Source organism: Trichechus manatus, unplaced genomic scaffold, assembly GCF_000243295.1.
Source record: "Trichechus manatus latirostris isolate Lorelei unplaced genomic scaffold, TriManLat1.0 scaffold00138, whole genome shotgun sequence".
NCBI lineage: Eukaryota > Metazoa > Chordata > Mammalia > Sirenia > Trichechidae > Trichechus > Trichechus manatus.
In genome coordinates, this window is record NW_004444074.1 from 1,284,810 (window position 1) to 1,303,600 (window position 18,791).

The 18,791-nt window shown below is 52.2% G+C and overlaps 2 protein-coding genes across 2 annotated transcripts in view; one reads left to right on the forward strand and one right to left on the reverse strand.

Moving 5' to 3' along the window:
- Positions 1-409: 409 nt before the first annotated feature.
- PROCA1 (protein interacting with cyclin A1) lies at positions 410-8,462 on the forward strand. Its single transcript, XM_004385368.3, is given in 6 exon segments — positions 410-500; positions 4,799-4,885; positions 7,190-7,325; positions 7,544-7,705; positions 7,803-8,386; positions 8,389-8,462. Coding segments are annotated over 6 exon segments (1,134 nt in total).
- Positions 8,463-10,001: 1,539 nt separating this feature from the next.
- SUPT6H (SPT6 homolog, histone chaperone and transcription elongation factor) overlaps positions 10,002-18,791 on the reverse strand; it is a 35,345-nt gene continuing 26,555 nt past the window's right edge. Inside the window, exons 27-37 of the mRNA XM_023739631.1 lie at positions 18,409-18,551; positions 17,420-17,560; positions 16,003-16,198; positions 15,192-15,430; positions 14,545-14,658; positions 14,251-14,375; positions 12,497-12,609; positions 12,140-12,217; positions 11,857-12,023; positions 11,117-11,304; positions 10,002-10,794 (exon numbers count right to left, since the gene is read on the reverse strand). Of these exons, the coding sequence (XP_023595399.1) occupies positions 10,608-10,794; positions 11,117-11,304; positions 11,857-12,023; positions 12,140-12,217; positions 12,497-12,609; positions 14,251-14,375; positions 14,545-14,658; positions 15,192-15,430; positions 16,003-16,198; positions 17,420-17,560; positions 18,409-18,551 (1,691 nt within the window). The 3' untranslated portion in view covers positions 10,002-10,607. The remainder of the gene's footprint in view (positions 10,795-11,116; positions 11,305-11,856; positions 12,024-12,139; positions 12,218-12,496; positions 12,610-14,250; positions 14,376-14,544; positions 14,659-15,191; positions 15,431-16,002; positions 16,199-17,419; positions 17,561-18,408; positions 18,552-18,791) is intronic.

Consider the following 18,791-nt stretch of genomic DNA (forward strand, 5'->3'; position numbering starts at 1 on the left):
GGGGCGGGGGCGGGGCTAAAGTCTGGGGGTCAGACCAAGAGCTGGGGGTAGATCTGGAGAGAAACCAGGGATGGCACTGAGGGCTGGGCCTGAGCGGCCAAGCTAAGGTTTTGGCCTGAGAGAAGACAGGGGAGGTGCTAGGGTTAAAGGTGGGACAAAGAGGGGCCTGGGAGGAGGAGGGAGGTCCCGGATGAAGAACGAGGCTAAAGGTCAGAACTCAGGAAGACCACGCAGTCTAGAGCTGGGGGAAGTGGAAGGGGAGCTGGGCAAGATGAGGCAGAGTTAGAGGACTTCGGCGAAACTGAGATTGGGGTTTATGGTTGGGTAGAGGGCTTGACCTAGCTGAGGTTCAGGGTTGGACTTCTGCGAGGAGAGAGCCCCGTAGAGACGAAGAACTGGGCTGAGAGCGATGTGGGTCAGGACGACACTGACGATTGAAAGATGGACTAGGGAAAGGCCTGGGCACAAGATCAACATCTGGGATGAGAGCAAGAGCAAGGGTAAGGAGGGGGAGGGGCAGATGATTGAGGGTGGGCTTCAGGCCGGGGGCGTGGCTTGGGGGATAGGCTTGAAGCCCCCACGCGGGTGTGGAGTCCAAGACTGGAATCCAGGGAGAGGGCTGGGCTGGGGCGGGTTTACGCCGAACGGAGGACCAGTGATTGAGGAATGGGGTCCCGAGGACCTGGGAGGATCGCCTGCCTGTTCGGCTGGGACAGTCCGGCAGGAGCCGCAGTGGCAGCTCCTGGCTGTAGAACTGGAAGGCACTGCTGGGCGGTAGCCGGGGCCTCGGGCTGCCGCCCATGAAGCGCAAGACCAGGCTGGAACCCATGGCCCAGCTCCCAGCCAGTCGCCGGGGTTGGGGCAGGCGGTTCCCTTGCCCTTGAGGGCGGGAGTCTGGAGGTTCCAAGCGTGACATCACAATCGCCTCCAGATGGGGGCGGGGCCGGGGCAGCATTTCCAAGGAGACGCGTGCACACTGCCCTTCCCTTCCTCCCTTTTCTTTCCTTCCTTCTTTGTTTCCTCCCTTGTTCCCTCCCTCTCTTCCTTCCTCCTTTCCCCAGTTCGGCTTCTCTGGTACCCAACCTGGAACCCCAGCCCCTGTATTGCCAGGGCTGGGGGAGCTCCTCCATCCGCGGGCAGGGGAGGATTCTGTGCAAATGAGCATCACCTGTGAGTTCTGAGTTAGGCCCCTGAATCCATTACTGAGAAAGACCACACACCTCCCTCTCCCTTTCACGGGATCACCCTCCTCATTCATTATGAAGTCCCTCCTGAGTCCAACCTCAGTCGCTCCTGCTACAGGAGCGCTGACTGCTGCTTCAGCCCGGAGCTCTCCTTCTGCCCTCTGGAACCAGAAAGCAGATTGCCTTCCTCAGATCTGAGGAAAGTTACTAAGTCTCCTCTCCCTCCTTGGCCTTCTTCCCCTCCTTCCCTTCACAAACTGAACTGACAGTCGTCAGGACTTGTGGCAGGGTGTTAGTGAAAAATAAACTGGCTATGACCCTGGATTCATGGTGACTCTGGAGAGAGCAAGTGGAGTGAGACACAGCAGAGTTTGAATCCTGACCCTGGCTCAGGCCCTTTTGGCCTGACCTTTGGGTCCAAGCCAGATAAAGGAGGCTATGGAACCAGGATTGAGTAAAATCAAAGGGTGAAGAGTTAGTGTCTTGGAGTTGAAAAGCAGGTGTAGTGGGAGGGTGTCAGCTGAGAAGACAGGAGGTTTTGGATAGGGAGCTGAATGAATGTTGGCTTTAGACCTGGCTATGTAGTTCATGACATACAGGGGGACCCTTTGTTTACATGGGAGCCCTGGTGGTGCGGTGGTTAAGAGCTATGGCTGCTAACCAAAAGGTTGCCAGTCACTCCTTGGAAACCCTATGGGGCAGTTCTGCTCTGTACTATAGGGTCGCTGTGAGTCGGAATCGACTGAACAGCAATGGGTTTGGGTTTTTTTGTTTGTTTTGTTTACATGTGTGTCTTCTCAGCCAACCCTAAGTAGAGCTGAAAGAGCACAGGCTATAGAGCCAGGAAGACCTGGCTTTGAATGTGACCTCTGCCATCTATTCACTTGTGTACTTTGACAAGTTACTTATTCTCTCTGAGTCTCTGTGTCCCCTTCATAGCATGGGCTGTGGTGGGGATTTAGAATTAAAGGCATATTGTAAAATGAGTGTCTGGCATTGACAAGGTGCTCATCCATGTCCGTTCTCTTTCCCTAGAAAAGCTCCCAGGCTTGAACCCTAGGCAGAGTCTCCAATGCCACAGTTTCTTTATGGTTCCAGTAGGGGGTTTATTCATGCATTCATTCGATTCAGACAACATTTACTGAGTTCCTTCTGTGTCCCACGTAGAGGCACATGAAATATGACCCCTACTCTCAAGGAGAGCTACAGAGTAAATTTGTGAATGTCACAGGTTCTAGGTACTGTGGCAGAGTAAAGGGGCATAAAGGTGTGTGGCCATTTCTACTTGAATAGTGTTATTATTTCCAAGATGAATAGGTGTTTCTGAGGAGTGGGAGACAGGAGAGAAGGACTGGAGTAGTGAGGGGTCGGAGAAGGGATGGATGGGTGAGAGCAACTGACAACTGAGGAAGGAACCAGGGCCTGGTCTGGTCTTGGAGGCCCTGTAATGTCATGATAAGAAGTTTGCACTTGGTCTTGAAGGCAGTGGAATGCTATCAAGAGGAGGAACATGGTGGTCCAATTGACATTATAGAAAACTCATCCATTGTTAGGAATAGATGAAAGTAATGAGACAGGAAGGAGCCCTGGTGCCACAGTGGTTAAGTGATTGGCTGCAAACTGAAAGGTCGGTAGTTCCAACCCACCAGCAGCTTCGTGGAAGAAAGATGTGGCAGTCTGCTTCTATAAAGATTGTAGCCCTGGAAACCCTCTGGGGCAGTTCTCCTCTGTCCTGTAGGGTTTCTATGAGTTGGTATTGACTTGATGGCAGTGGGTAATGAGACAGAAGGCAGGGAGGCCAGGCAAGAGGCTACTGCAACTTTCTAAGTTAGAAATGATGACGGTCTGAATTAAGACAGAGGTAGTGGGGATCAGTTCAAGGGATATGCATGGGAGGTATACATGGCAAGAATTGCTTACCAAGTTGAATGATCCCTAGGTTTCTAGCTTAGATGTTTATTGCTCTCTGAAATGGAGGATATAAGAAGAGAAGGTTCATGGGAGTTAGGGAGAAGATGGTAGGTTTGTGTGGGACATGCTGAATTTAAGATGTTTTGGGGACATCCAAGAGGATATTGACTATATGTCCAGGAAAGCAATCTGGGTTGGAGACCCAGATTTATATCATTTTATTGATGGGTGTTGAAACCATGGGAGTGGACAACATTAGCCAGAGTAAGCTTGCAGTTTTGTGAGAAGGGGGTCAAGGACAGAACCCTGATAATCACCAACATTTATGGGGTACAGCAGAGGAAGAGGAGACAGCAAAGGAGACAAGAAAGAACTAGTCAGGGAAGGAAGAGAGAGACGAGGGAGGTTTGTTATGGAAGCCAAAGGAACAGTTTGATGGGATTGACTGGTCAACAAAGTCAAGTGAGATTAGACGAAAAGGAGGTCACTGGGTTTGGCTATTGGGAAATCACTGGTGGTCCTTCTTAAAGGGCCCAGGATGGCTGCTGTGTTGCACTTGGCTAGAGTGGAAGTAAGAAGTGAGGAGGTGAAGACTCTGCTCTACAGGTAGTGATTGGGCATCCTTCTCAGGTGCCTAGTGAAGTTATCCAATATATTTGTTGAATGAATGAATAAACTTGGGTTGAAAAGGAATATGCAGTAGTAGAGGGAGAAACAGAGTTTTGTTTATTTATAGATGTTCATAGCTTGTTGGAAAAAGCCAGTAAAGAGGGAGAAGGTGAAAATTCTGGCTGGGACCCAGAGCTTGTTGCTTTTAGCAGGAGGAAAAAGGGAGGCCTCTTTCCCAGGTTAGAGAAGTATTGGTGAGGGTGGGAGCAGCCACAGATAATGCTGGTGAAATTATGTGCTGAGAGGAACAATAGTAGGGTAGGGGTTTTGAGGGAAGAGCTTAAGGTTTCATTCATTCACTCATTTAATAAATGTTGAACACTTACGTGCTGTGGGAAACAGGAGAAGGAGCTGACCAAGGACCTGTAGAAGGATGACCAAGTGCCTGGCTGAAGTCTCTAGGCAATCAGCTCCCCTTCCTTAAGCAGGGCTCCTCTTCGATGCCCCAAAGGACAAGGCTAATCATGGGAAGGAAAGGGATAGTGACAGACTATCCTGTGGTTGCTGATAACTGGGGTAGCTGCTGTCCCAGTTGGAGGTCTGTTTGCATGGGGACACCCTCTGACCAGACTCCACATACCCTGGGACAATTTCTGGAGCTGTCCCTCCTTGCTTAGACCCTGGCTCAATTCTATTCACCACTCCAGAATCAGCTCCAATAATGCTTCTTCCAAGAAATCTTCCAAAACTTCCAAGAAGTTTCCCAAGAAAAATCCTCTTCCTCCTTCCTAGTCTTAGTAGGTGTCCTTGTTCCGTGCTCCCATAGGTCTTCCTCCCTACCATCTCCCCCCATCATCGTCTCCATTAACCTATTGTCATTATCCATTCATATATCTCTCCTGTGTCCCCCCACCCTAGCCTCTTAAGGGCAGGGACTGTTTTTCTTCTTCTTCTTCTTCTTCTTTTTTTTTTTTTAATGTCTGCATTTCTATGATGCAGCTGGGACCTAACGCCTGGAGCATCTCAGGAGATGTTGGGCGACTGAATGGCATGGGGAGGGGTATGGCTGCTGGCGCCACTCTGTGCTCTCTCAGATATAAACAGGTTGCCCAGCTGGGAGAGAGGACATCTGCTGGCTGACGTGGCATCCAGCACTGACACATCTACCTTCTCCTCTGAAGGTGGGTCTAGGAGATCCCTGTCCCCACAGTCCCCACCACCCCTCACTTGGGAAAGCTGAGACCTGGTTATAGGCAGGAGGGAAGGAAGTGTTTGGCCTTGATAGGGTTACCCAGCCACCCCTCACCTCCCTCCTGATGCCAGACCACTTCCTTGAGGCCACGGCCACCCTTCCCTTTGTGCAGCATTTCATAGTGCACAAATAACTTTCACATATGTGGACTGAGTCCTCCCTGCAACCCTGCAAAATGGGTATTGCTGCCATCTCCATTCTGTGGATAAGGAAATGGAGACTCAGAGAAGTTAACTAACTTGTCCTGGGTCACCCTGCTAGTAGGTGGCAGAGGCAGGACTAGAACTAGGCTTGTCCGACTACAAGTTCAGGGCACTTGCCACTATGCTGCCTTTTGTCGCAATTCAGCAGTACTGAACAAACCTGAGTGGTGATGTTCCAGCCAGGTCCAGCCTCACATCCCTTCTCTATTTCCCTGGGATAGAGAAAGGGCACAGAAGGAAAGGAAGCAGAAAAGGAGGTCACCAAGGGGGTCAGGGAGGTGGTGGGGAACCAGGACCCTCACAGCCTGGCCGGGGTTGGGGGGAGGGGCAGGAGGAGGGACGTGGAGCAAGACTCAGACCAAGCGGCAGCATCCTCATCTCTCAGGCACTTTAAGTCCACTTGGACTAACACCCACACCCTAAAACCAAACCTGCTGCCCTCAAGTTGATTCCGACTCATAGTGACCCTATAGGACAGGGTAGAACTGCTCCATAAGGTTTCCAAGGCTGTAATGTTTACGGAGGCAGACTGCCGCATCTTTCTCCCGCAGAGCGGCTGGTGGGTTTGAAGGGCTGACCTTTCAGTGAGCAGCCAAGCTTTGAACCACTGTGCCACCAGGTCTCCTAACACACCCACAGCCTGGGTTATTTCCTGGCTGGTGGCCAGTATGAGATCTCACCCGGTTCCACCCCTCTTGAGGGCTAGAGAAAGGCACAGTCGTTTGGAGGCTGTTAGCTACTACAGCACCCCACGCCAGGCTGCCATGGCAACTCATCAGCATCCCCTCCCTCCTCTAGGGGTGGGGTGGAGCTGATATTGGGGGTACTGGCAGTAAGGCTGCCCAGGGTGATATATTGGACACCTCCTTGTCCTCTGCCTAGTGTGTGAGACCTTGGGCTCTTGGGCTATGAGGGACATGGGGTCACCTCATGGGCCTTGTCTTAGGGATGGTGGCCTGAGAGGGTACAGCCAACAGTGGACTGGAGCCTTAGGCAGGGTCAGAGGTGAGACAGTGGGGTGGAGTTTGGGAAAGGCCAGTGTGGGTTCAATCAGCTGAGCAAAACAAGTGGGAACACTTTTTCTAGGACTTCTACCTAACCCCAAACTCTCACCTGGAAGCTTCTCCCCTGTGCCCTTGGAAAGGGGACATGGTATCTTTGGGGGTCAGGGAGAGGGGTGATGCCTAAAGAGAGGTAGAAGGGCTTAGGCTGGGAAGTTGGTTGTTCAAAAGTCTGTGGCTCTAGGGACTGGGGAGAGAGAATGGATGGGGAATGGGAGCTCCCGGGAAACAATAGATTGGGTGGGCGTGGGAAAGGGGAGGATAGTGAGAAAGGTGTTAGGAGAGAAGAAAAGGGGCTTGGAGGCAAAAGGACCAGAGTAGAAGTGATATAAAGGGTGAAGGAGAAGGAGGCTGCCATAGCCAAGGAGTAGGATGTGGGGGCAGGTTAGGCCTTAGCTGCTCATGGGGCCACCATAGCAGGCCTTGTGGCTGGAGTGGCTTCAGAGGCTGTGAGGGGTCGGACTTGGGCTTCCCAGGCCTGTGCAGTGGAGGCATAGGAAGTGGGGATGCTGCTGCTGCTCCTGGCTCCAATCACAGGGGTTACAAAGTGGGGCTCCTGAAGCTCTACCATCTGCCATGGCAAGATGGTCTTCCCGTACCCAGGCACCTTGTGGATAGGATAGCTGATTACTGAGTAGCTGGGTGAGGGGAGTAGGCAGGAGTCAGTGGAGGGCAGGCTCCCAAAGAAGGCAGGGGAGGGAAAGGGGCAGGGTGTCACAGGACAGCAAGGAGACTTGGTGAGGACATACAGAAGACAGGGGGATTTGTGTAGTGGATTGGGGAAGAGGAGTGCTGGAACTTGGAGTTACTACTGAGCTAAGACCCTAGAAATAATCCAAGGGGGCCGGTGGTGGTAGCAGGTGAATTTGGTGAGGCCCAAGATCACTTATGGGCTTTAGACTGAGCTGTGGGAAGGGAGACTTTGGGTGTGCTGCTGCAGCCCAAGTGACCCAGGCCCTTACTCTTCAGGTGATTTCAAGGAGACTGACAGGTGCTGCTGGAAACACAAGCAGTGTTCTGGGCACATCATCCACCCCCTCATCTCTGACCATGGTCACCACAAGCTGCACCTGCACACCGTCAGCCACTGCGACTGTGATTCTAGGTGAGGGCCCCCTCCTTGGGGGACCCACAGCACAATGGAGATGCCTGGGCAGAGCTAGACCCCAAACTCATTGTGGTTCCCCTCTCCAAGAGCAACGGGAGGAGGTATCGTGGCAGCTGGGGCAGAGCCCAGGGAAGCCCACTGTCTCCCAGCCTTCTGGCTCTGGGCCCTTGGGGAATCCTGGAGGTGTGGGAGCCAGGCTGAGTCTTGTGTGGCAGGGTGAAGGAATGCTCAGAGAAGGCAAATAGCAGCAGCTCCCGAGATGTGGGCCAAACCTGTTCCCGAGATGTGAGCCCAACCTGCTGCAAGATCATCCAGACCCCTTGCTTTGGGCTCATCCCAGATGAGGAAGAGTGTGTGGAACGGTTCTGGTATGGCTGGTGAGTGCTAGCAGGCCGACAGGGGATTAGGGGGCTCTATTGGGCACTGCCCCCCACCTCCTTCCAGCCCTCTCTCCCCGTCACCCTCCCCCAACAGGTGCAAAAGCTACAGGCCTGTCTCGGTGGCAGTGATCCACCATCCCATCCACCATGAGTTTGGGGAAGATGACCTCAATGAAGAAGAGGAGGAAGAAGAAAGCAAGCCTCCCATCCCGACCCAGGTGGGGCCCCCCACCAAGCCCCCTGACACAAGCACTGGCACGGTCACTGGCACCACCACTGGTACTCCTGACTCAGCAGCTCCCATCACCATCTGGCGCTCTGAGAGCCCCACAGGGAAAAGCCAGAGCCACAAGGTGATCAAGAAGGTAAAGAAAAAGGAAAAAGAGAAAGATGAGGAGGAATCAGACAAGGAGAAGGCAAAGCTGAAGAAAAAAGTCAAGAAGGGCAAGGTGACTAAGAAGAAAAGCCCAGTTAAATCGGAACCTTCGCCTGCAGACCTAGGCCGATCCGTAAGCCCGAGAGAGTTGGCCAGGATGTCGGAGTCCAGCCCCGACAGCCGGGACGACCTGGAGAGTGAGGGCAGCTACAATGACCCCAGACGGGAGGAACCCTCCAGCGAGGATACTATGGAGTCTCCATCTCCCAGGAAGAGAGAGAACACAAACCAGAACAAGAAGTCCAGGGGAAGGTCTCACAAGTCAGGAAAGTAAACAAGAGGAAATCTCCCCCAGCATCAAACCCCAATCTCAGTTGAGGCCAGGGTGACCAGGGCTAAGAATAAATTCCATCAAGCCTATAGCTGACCCCCTACTGCTGTTCTCTCTCTCCAACTGGGCTACTTCTGTGTGTGTGTGTTCAGAGGGGGGCGGTTCTGGGCATAGCTGGAGCCAAGGGGCCAGGGGCTGTAGCGGTTTCTGAAGGGCAATTTGGCTTTCAATGAAGTTCACAGGAAGGTGGATGGGAGGGACACCCTTACTGACCTACTGGGGGAAGGGGAGGGACACAGCCGTTTTTCTTAATATACTAGGACCAGGACAGAAGAATACACGTGGGTTGGGGGTAGGTAGGAGGGCTTTCCCTCTACTGGGAGACTGGTCTGTGCGGCTTCTCCTTCTGGGATAGGGAGCACTGTCTGCGGTAATACCCACAATAAAGTGAAACTTTTAACCCACTACACCGTTCCTGGCCTTTCCTTCTCTAAGTGGCCCTGGGGAAGGTGGGGCAGGGCAGCACACGGGTTGGCCAAGGCTTCCACCTGCTCCAGGAGGTGCTCATGGCACCACAGGGGACACGACCTTCGCAGCTGGTGTGGCCCTGCTCTAGCTAGGCCCTTGCAGACTTTTTGGGCTCAAGGGAGAACTGAGTTCCCGGCAGAGGGCCAGCCTCTTCCCCCGCACCCTTTCCAAAAAAAAAAAAACAAAAGAGATCTTGAATGATGAAGGGAAGGAGCTCATCAAGTCTGGGCAGCAGGGGCCCTGACTTCTCTGCAGAGCCCCAAGCAGGGGCAGAGGGCAAACCCTTAACTTTGCCAGCAGTGACTTACAAAGCTGTGAGCTGAAGCCCTTGTGAAGATACACAGGGGCGACCAGGAGTCCAGCACAAAAGAGGCAGTGGGGGTGGGGGAAGGGACCAGGACCAGGAGGCTGGCTAGTCCTCCCAGCAACATCCCAGCAACCTTTTCCAGGGCGTGGGGGGTGGGGAGGGGGCAGGTGACGGTGGGAGACCATCCTGGGGCAGAAACCCTTGGCTTGCCTGGAAGTATTGTCAGAGATGAAGGGCCAGCTGGCAAAAAAAACGGGAAGAGTGGCAGGTGCAGCGGTCTGAAGTAAGAAACCCAGATTTCCTTGTGGCCTTTCTCGTTATGCCAGAGAAGACCACAAGGCACGGGACGGGTTACTGTGAGTGATTGTAATAACAGCACTAGCATTTATTGAGGGCTTTTCATGTACCAAGCACCAGGCTAAGCACTTCGTACACATTATACCAGTCTTCCCAGCAGCTGATGAGGTAGGTATTATCATCTCCATCTTGCAGGTAAGAAAGCAGATTTAGAGACAGTAAGTAGCTTGCACAAGGGTCCTGGAACTAAGAAGCAGGGCAGGGATGTGACCTCAGGCAGGCGGCTTCCGGATCAGACTGCCTGGGGTCATGTCCTTGCTCTCTACTACCGGGGACCATTGCCTCTCTCCTGGATCGGAAGTGGGAGTCAGGGGAGCCCTACAGCTCCACACTGCTTTGAAAGCCACTCCTCAAAGAGGCGAAGAGGTGGAGACAGGGTGCGGCAAGTGCTCTGTAGAAACACTGTTTATTCAAATGACAGGCAGGAAGCGGCGGCAGTGGCAGCAGGTAGGTAAGGGCAGCCAGGCAGGTGCTGGGCAGGTTAGCTCTGCTCCGCTCTGTCCCCTGATCTCCTGCTTTCATAGCCACCTGAGCTGTTGGCATCCAGGTCAGAAATACTTTCCCTCCTGCCCCAAACTGAATAAATAGCATCCCTCTCCCCACAAGAGCTAGGGGAGACTCATGTGCTGAGCTTGGTGCCCCTGTCACAGCCCAGAGTCAGGTGGGGGCAGAAGCTCGAAATGGCTTGTAGGGAGCAGAATACAAAACTGTCCCACTCTCATTCTCATCTTCCTCTTCCTCCTCCCTGCCACACTCCCCTCCCAGCCTGGTCCCAGGACAGGTGGTCCGTATGGGCCTGGAGCGGGAGAATTGTTGCCTAGCGCACAGTGAGCTCAAGTTCGCAAGGCCATCCAGCCTGTCACCCATCCAGGCTGACCACCAAAGAGAACGTCACTTCACGCCACTTTATGGACAGAAAACGAGGGAGCAGGGAGTGAGGCAGTGGGTGGCCAGGTCTTTGCCAGCCTCAGAGGTAACCAGAGTCCTAGAAGCAGGCCCCCTATCGATCCATCTCGTCCAGGAGTGGGGTGGCATCGCCAGCAATGGACATGGGGGTGCTTTCGATCATGGGGCTGGGGGAGGGCCGAGGTGTCAGCCGCTGCTTCTGTTTCCGCCGCTCTGCCTCCTTCTCCTGCAGCCACTGCTCCGCCATCTTCCCCCAGTCGATGGCTGCATGGCTGTTGGACCTGGGGTGGGGAGGGGAAGAGAGGACCTTTGAGATCAGGACTCTGCAGGGGCTGGCTAGAAGGAAGCTCACCAATCACTGGTGAGCTCCGACCCTTAAAAGAAAGGGACCTTACACTGACGGGCAGCAGCCCCTTTGCTGTGGTGAGGCAGAAGCAGCAGTGGTCTGCTGCCACACTACCCTTTTTTGTCTTTCCCCAGAAACCAGTCATTTGGGGACATCACCTAGGTCACGGGCTCTCAGAGGATCCAGAGCACTTGCCTATTCACAGTCCCTTGGCCTCCTGACAATACCTCCCCTATAAATAACCTGCGGATACTTACTTTGGCTGCTGCTGCCGTTGCCGGGAGCTGGATGAGGGCTGAGGCTGGGCCTGGGCAGACTGGGGGGTGGTGCTGGCCTGTAGCTGGTGGTACTGCGGAGTGGTGATGGGCTGGCTTGGGGTCGTGTAGGAGTAGCTGGGGGTCATTAGTGGTGTGGCCACTGGCTGCTGGGCTGGGGTTGGGAACACCTGGAAAAGGGTGAAGAGTTAATTAAGTGGGGGTGGGCCTTGGGCTTGTTTGGCCTTGCTGGAAATTCCCAGCAAGCTGAAGAGTTGGGATCAGCACAGAGCTTTCCAGCTGACCCTCTCTTGGACAGCATGTGGTTGTGAACAGCAGAGGTAGGCCAGCAGGTCTGGCCATTACAAGGAGGCTATGAGTCGGAATTGACTTGATGGCAATGAGTTTTTTTGGGTTTAGTGGGGTAGGACCTGGCCCAATGATGAGGCCCACAAGTCCTGACCACCTGAGATTTCCAGAGGCTTGAGGGTTCCAAAGATCTCAAAGAACTCTGTGGAAACGCTAGGCCCTCTCTTACTCCCTTTCTCCTCAAAAGAGTCTGAGAAAAAGTAGTATATATTAGAGACAGTTCCTAAGGCTGTGGCAGCCCCATCTGTATATGAGAAGCCTCTGTGGTGGACACTGCCAGGGGCCAGTCTATGGACATGTGTTGATAAAGGATGACCATTCTCTTTTATTCCTCCCTACCTCCCTGCAAGGAGCCTCCTCCCCAAGCCACATACATGGTAAGCGCTGCTGCCCCCTCCACTGCCACCATAGCCATACTGGCTGGAGGCCCACTGGGCTGGGGTGGCGTTGGGGTTCTGTCCTTGGCCTGTCACAGCAGCAATGGCACTGAACATCTGCGAGGTCATGTTCTGGGGCAAGGCGTTGACAGCCCGTGTAAGATCTGTAAGCACAGAGAGGTGGGGGTAAGAGTGTAAGAGGTGAAAGTCCCTCTAGCTCCACACTGCCCTTCACCCCACCCCCCACCCCCCGCCCCATTTCCAAGCACAAGCTCCTCACCTGCAAGGTTTATGTTGGCTGGGGTAGCATTGATAGAGGCAGGTGTCCGAGTCCTGCTGCTGCTACTGGGGGTGATACCTGTAGGAAACAGCTAGAGTTAGTTACATCCTTCCAGAAACTTATCTCTGGTTTCACACTTAGAGGGCTGGTAGAGGTAGAGAGGCAGGTGGAAGAAGGAAGAAAACTACAGAGACAAAGTGCGTGGAGGACTTCCCTGATGCTAGGAGGTTGGAGTAAGACAGCTGCGATGACAGTCCAGACCTTAGCCCCTCCCCTAAAAGGTCAGTGATTAGCCTGACTCAGGCTCTAGGTGTCCCTCCAACCACAGCCCAGAAGTCAGGGCAGAGGAGAACGCACCTGGTACAGGATCCTGGTAATGATCCTTAAACCATCTGAAAAGTCCATTCACAGTTGGGAAGATTTGGCCCCGGTATCGGAATCCTTCTGGAGTCACTGTTACATATTCTATCCTGGGGTTTTGGAAAGAAACATGCATCAGATACCACTTGGGGCCAGCCGTGTGAGAGCGGCCAGAACAGATCTCCGCCATGGGAAGCAGCCAGACTGCGTGCTGGGGAAAAGGCGAGACGAAAGAGCCAGGCCCTGACCCTGTAAAGGGAGGCTGCGCTCTAGCTGGCGAGGTGAACAGCATACAGGAGCAGTCAAGGCCAGGTAGTCAGCAACCCCCTGTGCTACATACAGGCGGGCAGAGGAAGGCCTGCTGGGGCTGGGCCACCAAGATGGCTGCATACCACAGGTGAGGGAAAGACTGAGGCCACAGAATGTCAGGGTTGGCAGGGGCCTCCCAGGGCAGCAAAGGATAGCTTCCCATAAGCAAGAATCTTTTTGCAGCACCTCTGGAAGGTGCTGAGTCTACCCTTATTCAGCATTTTTACAGACAGAGCAGCAGAGCGTGGCTAAGAGGATGGACTGTGGTTCAGGGCTGGTTCCAGTTTCAGCTCTCTGGCTCAACAGCTACGTGACTTTGCACCAAGTTACTAAACTCGTCTCAGATTCCGCATTTGTAAAACAAGGCTAACAGCACCTAAACCTGTAGGCTGTACCTAAAATAGGGTTGTGATTAAAGGCTACTACTAGCCAGTAGACAATGCTAAGTACTGAAATGTCCTTACTTATGTTAAACAGAAACTTGTTTCCTAAATCTTTTTTAATTCTGCAAGGAGAGCCTATTCCCCTTTCCACAGAAGGCTGTTATATTGCTTCTGCTCCTGGTTAAAGGTCTCCAGTTTCAACTGTTCCTCATGGGACAGGTTTGCAGCACCCACACGGCCTGGCTGCCACTCTCTGAAAGCACGGTGGTGAGTCAGTTAGAAAGAGCTTCCCGGAAACAAGCACAATGTTCTAGACGTGCCCTAGATAGCACAGGCCCAGCATCTAGGGCTTCCTATCCTCTGAGCTGAGCAGGAAGTATAGTCAGTACGGTGATACAAGCAGAAGAGCACACGCCTTGGCCAAGGGCCAATGGGAGGACAGAGGGTGGGCTTAAGGAGAGAAGGCTTGAGTTACCAGCCTGTGTAACCAGCACATAGAAAGCAGGTCTAAGGAAATCAGACTTTGTCCTATAAGTTGTTTGTAAGTCCAGGGTGAGCACTAGAGAGACCCAAATAAAAGAATACCTTAGGAAGCCAGCCTGTTGGTTACACACAGAAGGGCACAGAACAGGCTGACAGTGGGAAGAGATGCTCTCCTGACCCACCCTTCAGTGCAGGAAGAAGAGTTCTCACACTACAGCAACGTGAGCCAGTGTGCTGACTGAGGGTGAAGCAGAGTGGAAAGGAGAGACCAGTGTGCCGGTCCCTGTCTGTGCCAATCAGGCGGAGACAGTGTCTAGTGATTAGCACCACTCCCTGGAGGGCGAGGAGGTATGGGAACTCCTTTTTTATAGGGTTGATGACAGCGCTCTTCTTATGTGAATCTTTGCCTCTGCCTCGTAATCACCCTCTTTCCCCACCTCCAACCTCCACCTCCATTCTATGATAAGAGGAGAAAGGTGGTCAAGCAGAACCAGAGATACAGCTCCGGGGGCCTCTAACCCCTTCTAGCCTATCTGTGGACCCCAGTGGCAGCACCTTCTCAGCACCAGTGCTCACCTGGGTTTACCCCGGGGCTGGTATCCCAGTAGGAACTTGCCGGGCAGTTCCTTGCAGGCACAGATGAAATAAGGGATGAAGGTGGGCTTCTCCTTCTTAGTTTTGATGAGCAGCTCCTCTAATTTCTGGGGGTAGAATGAGGGGGAGAGGTTGGGATAGTAGCATGCTTGGTATACACTGTCTGGTACATACATGATGTACACCGCCTTCACCACCTGACATCCCTAAGCTAAAGGAGACCATAAATCCTAATGTCACGGGGAGGTGCTTTCCCTTGGAGGGCCCTGGGCTCACCTTGCGGTCCCCGCCACTGCAGTCCTGATAATACTTATGGTTCAGAAGGTCACGGGCAAAGGATGCCATGGGCTGGACATAGCGGGCAACGATCTCATCCAAGTCTTCAAATTCCTGTGGGAAGGAGGTAAAGGCTCCACATGTCATAGCCAGATCTGAGACTCCCAGCCCCTCGTCAAATCCATCCTGAAGAGACAGCAGGGGAGGGGGAAAGCCATGGAACAGGGTTCCCAGACCCACTGAAGCTTCACTCCACTGCACAGCCCTCAGTCCCTTCCGTTTATCTATCTGTTAGACTCGTGCCGAGATTTATTAGCTTACAGGGATACAAAGCCCTTTAAATCATAACTTAGATTCTCCCCTGGGGCTTGGGAACAATAGGGAACTATTTCTTAAGATTTCTCTTCACTGAAAACAGGAAAGAGAATCTTGGTATGTTTATGTGTGTGTGCACGTGTGCTGTGCACGCATGTATTTTCTCTGCTTCTCCCACTGGCCTTCAGTCACGAAATGGATACGAAATAACTGTTTCATTGCACTGCACAGCTCAAACACAAATGATACGTACAAGTTACTAATGTCAGGTTAAAGTGGCCAGAAAGGGCCTGTTTCTGGAAGCAGGAGTGGGGATGGGACGTGGCTCTCACCTCACTGTTGATCCACAGGGTGGCTCCCAAGCTGAAGGCGTTTTCCTTGCCTTCTTCCCGGACATCCACGTGCTGATAAATGCCGTCACTGACCTTCCAGGTCACTGTCAGGTGATTCTCACCCTTGCTGCTTGGTCGGATGATCACGTCACCCTGGTCCATGGTCTCCATCATCTTTTCTGCTTGCTTGAAATTGATATTATGGAAGGATGGGTGTGCAATCACTCGCTTGATGTATGCTGAAGAGGGCAGGGAACAAGTACAGAGCCGGTGATGGGGTTAGGAGCTGACAGCAATGGGGCAAACCATGGCTTAATTTTGGACCCACTATGGGATTCTGGGAAACTCTGGTGGCACAGTGGTTAAGAGTTCGGCTGCTAACCAAAAGGTCGGCAGTTTGAACCCACCAGGTGCTCCCTGGAAACCGTATGGGGCAGTTCTACTCTGTCCTATAGGGTCGCTATGAGGCGCAATTGACTCGACAACAACAGGTTGTTTTTTGTTTGTTATGGGATTCTGAGACTTGTTCAGAATCTTTCTGAGACTCTCTGGGCCTGGATTCTCTGATGTGGTGGGTGTGTTAACCTGGGTCCCTAGGATGCTGAGAGAGTGAAGCTTTAAGAGTCATAGTGCATCAGCAAAGAAAACGTGACCCAAGAGACCCTAGGTTCCAGCCCTGCCAATAGTTCCCTTCATGACTTCTCTGGGCCTTGGCAGCCACTCCTCCTGGGAGGCTGAGACAAGGGACATAGCTGCACGTGCATCTGAGTCCTGATTCAGGGAACACAGGGGTGGTGGGAGGCACACTCACTGGTTCGCTGCTGCTTCCGCTTCATGTCCTCCTCCTGCTTGTGGTCTGCTGCTTCAGCATCAAAGTCATAGTAGGTGTCCTTGGGCAGTTTCCACTCGTTGTTCCTGTCCATGAGATCTGAGGTGCGGCAGGTCAGGTCTGCACTGAACTTCTCGATGTCAATCTTCATGATTCGACAGTGAACGGTCATTCCAACCTAGATCCACAGAACATGTGAGCTGGAAGGGACAAAGATGATCTAGCCCAATGCCCTATTTTACATATGAGAAAACCAAGCAGAAAAGTGGTGTGACTTGCCAAAGCCACTCAGCTCTTGAGTGGCAGACCAGGAGTTCGCGGTTGAGTCTGGTCTGTGGGCTTCTGGCCGTGCCCTACACTGATGCCTCCCACTCTACGCAGGGAAACCGACTGGAGCTTATTGGGATCTACCCCGCCACTGGTTCTACTCTCCTCTTCCAGAAAGTTGTTTAGGTACTTCTCCCAGGGTGCAATGAAAGTCTGGCTGCTTTTTGAGGGGAGGGAAAATAATAGCTCTTCTCCACATCTTACTCAAATTGGCTAAACAATGACAAAAGCCAGCACATTGCGTGGCTGCCCTTCTTCTAAAATTGCTCTAGCTTCATTTATGAAAAACTTCCTTCCCCGGCTCTCCTAAGTCCACAGCTCCCAACATTCCACAACACGTAGTGCTGGGGTGTTTCAGTGGAAACATAGACTCTGGAAATGGCAGATCTAGGCCTGAATACTAACTGGGTGGACCTGGACAAGATACATCTCTCTGAATCAGTTTTCTCATCTTCAAAAAGAAAGTTACATTAACTTCCTCATCAGGTTGTGAGAATAGAGATAACATACGTAAATGTCATCCACTAGGTATTTATCACAGCATGATAAATGGCAGGAGAATACCAGAACAGAAAATGAACAGAGACTGCCTCCAAGTCCTCTCCTGTGGAGACTACTGAACACTCCTTCTGAGCGTCATCTGGTTTTGCCTGCAGAATCCCACAGGTGTCCTGTGCAAAGGGGCCGTGCCATACAATCTTTTCCATCTCCCTGAGAAGTACTTCCTGGCCTCAGTAAAACACGTGAAGACTTTCTGTTTCTCAGCATGTAAGACTGGGCCCTCCTTCCAGCTGACACTGCAGCTTCCCACACAGGAAGAGAGCCCTCTCCCCAGGCTGGCAACTTGATGAAGTTTCATAAAGGCAGTGAACAAAAGCTGCTACTCATTCAAATGCTTCCGGCCCTGATTTCTTTCAGCTAGTTATATATCCTCCCTGAGACTCTCTGTCCACCAACAGCCACTGGGAAGAGAGCCCGACGTCCAGGGGGTGGGGGCAGCCCAAAGTTAAGGAGAGCCTGATCTGAGTGGGTAAACACTGCACTAGGTGCCTTAACCCCATCATGCATCTACCTTTACTCGTTCTTCTGGTCGCTTTACCACTTTGTCACTGAGGAATTTAGTGGGGATGAAGCCAGTGACACCATTATCTAATCGTGTTTTGACACCGATGGCCTGGCCTGGGCAGGAACCGCTGTCGAAGTGGTTCCAGACCTGAAGAGGGCAAGAGGAGAGGAGTGCATGAAGGTTCTGAAGATCACACATCCTGAAAAGAGCTGCCAGGGTGGTGGCAATTTATTTTACCTTCTACACTCGGCATCATGGTCCAAGAACACAACTTAGCCACCCGCCAAAATAGAATTGGAATATCCAAAACTTTTCTTGACTCATAACTCATGTCTGGTACCACTGGACATCAGATAAATCTTTTATGTTTATGTAACCTTATGTCCCTCTAGCCATAACTGAGCCCTCTCCCATTTTGTTCTGATCCATTGGGCATAAAGAATATCTATGTCAGTCTCCTCAGAACAACTCGTTTCAGTGAACCAGGCACACTGCAGCTTTCTTGTAGCCTGGACAAATGACATCAGCTTCTTCTACTAGGTGCATTTCAGAAATTGTCTCTTTTACAATCTCATGCATGGGAACTCTGCCTAATAACAGCTGAAGACCCAGAAAAAGCTATCAGGGTGGCTTTAGTGTCTTCTGACTATCAGAAAGGCAGATGATGCCTAGAAGAATGTAGGAAAAAATTAAAATTTGTGTGGAGAATGAAAAAAATGGGAGAGCTGACAGACAACTTTTAGTTTGCATGTATAGGGACACTGTGCCCACTCTGTAGGTAAAAAATGAATGTCTGCATCTCCCTAGTCTGGTTGAGCTAAAACTCTAGAGAATAGGAAGGGTTCAGGGATGAGGTGACTGAGCAAGGACGGTAATGCACACAGTTAAGTTCTACCTAGCATACAGAATACAGAGCGATTCCACGCCGAACCCGCACCTGTCCTCCTCCTCCTCTTTGTGTACTTGTTTGACCACGATCACACTGCAGCACATACCTCACTTAGTTCAGGGAAATTGTCCTGCTGACAGAAAGGGCACTGCCACAGCCCCGTCTCATCGTTGCGGATTGCCTGGTCATAGCTCTCACCCTGTGGACGCCTGTGGGCGATGCCAGTGACATTGCAGATGATGAGCTTTCCTGGAGGAAGGGCGGAGGAGGATGGGGTGGGGAAAAGAAGAGAACAGGGAGTAGGTTAAACGAATCAGGCAGGCGAGTCCATCCCACCAACCTTTTAGGAGCAGACATCTGTTTTATAGCCCCCCCATCTATCTCTGATTTCCTTTCTGTCCCTGAGAAAGGAGATCTTCCCGATTTGATGACAGGGAAAATGAGGCCTAGAAGAGTGACCCCATGAAGACCTCATAGCAGATTATACGC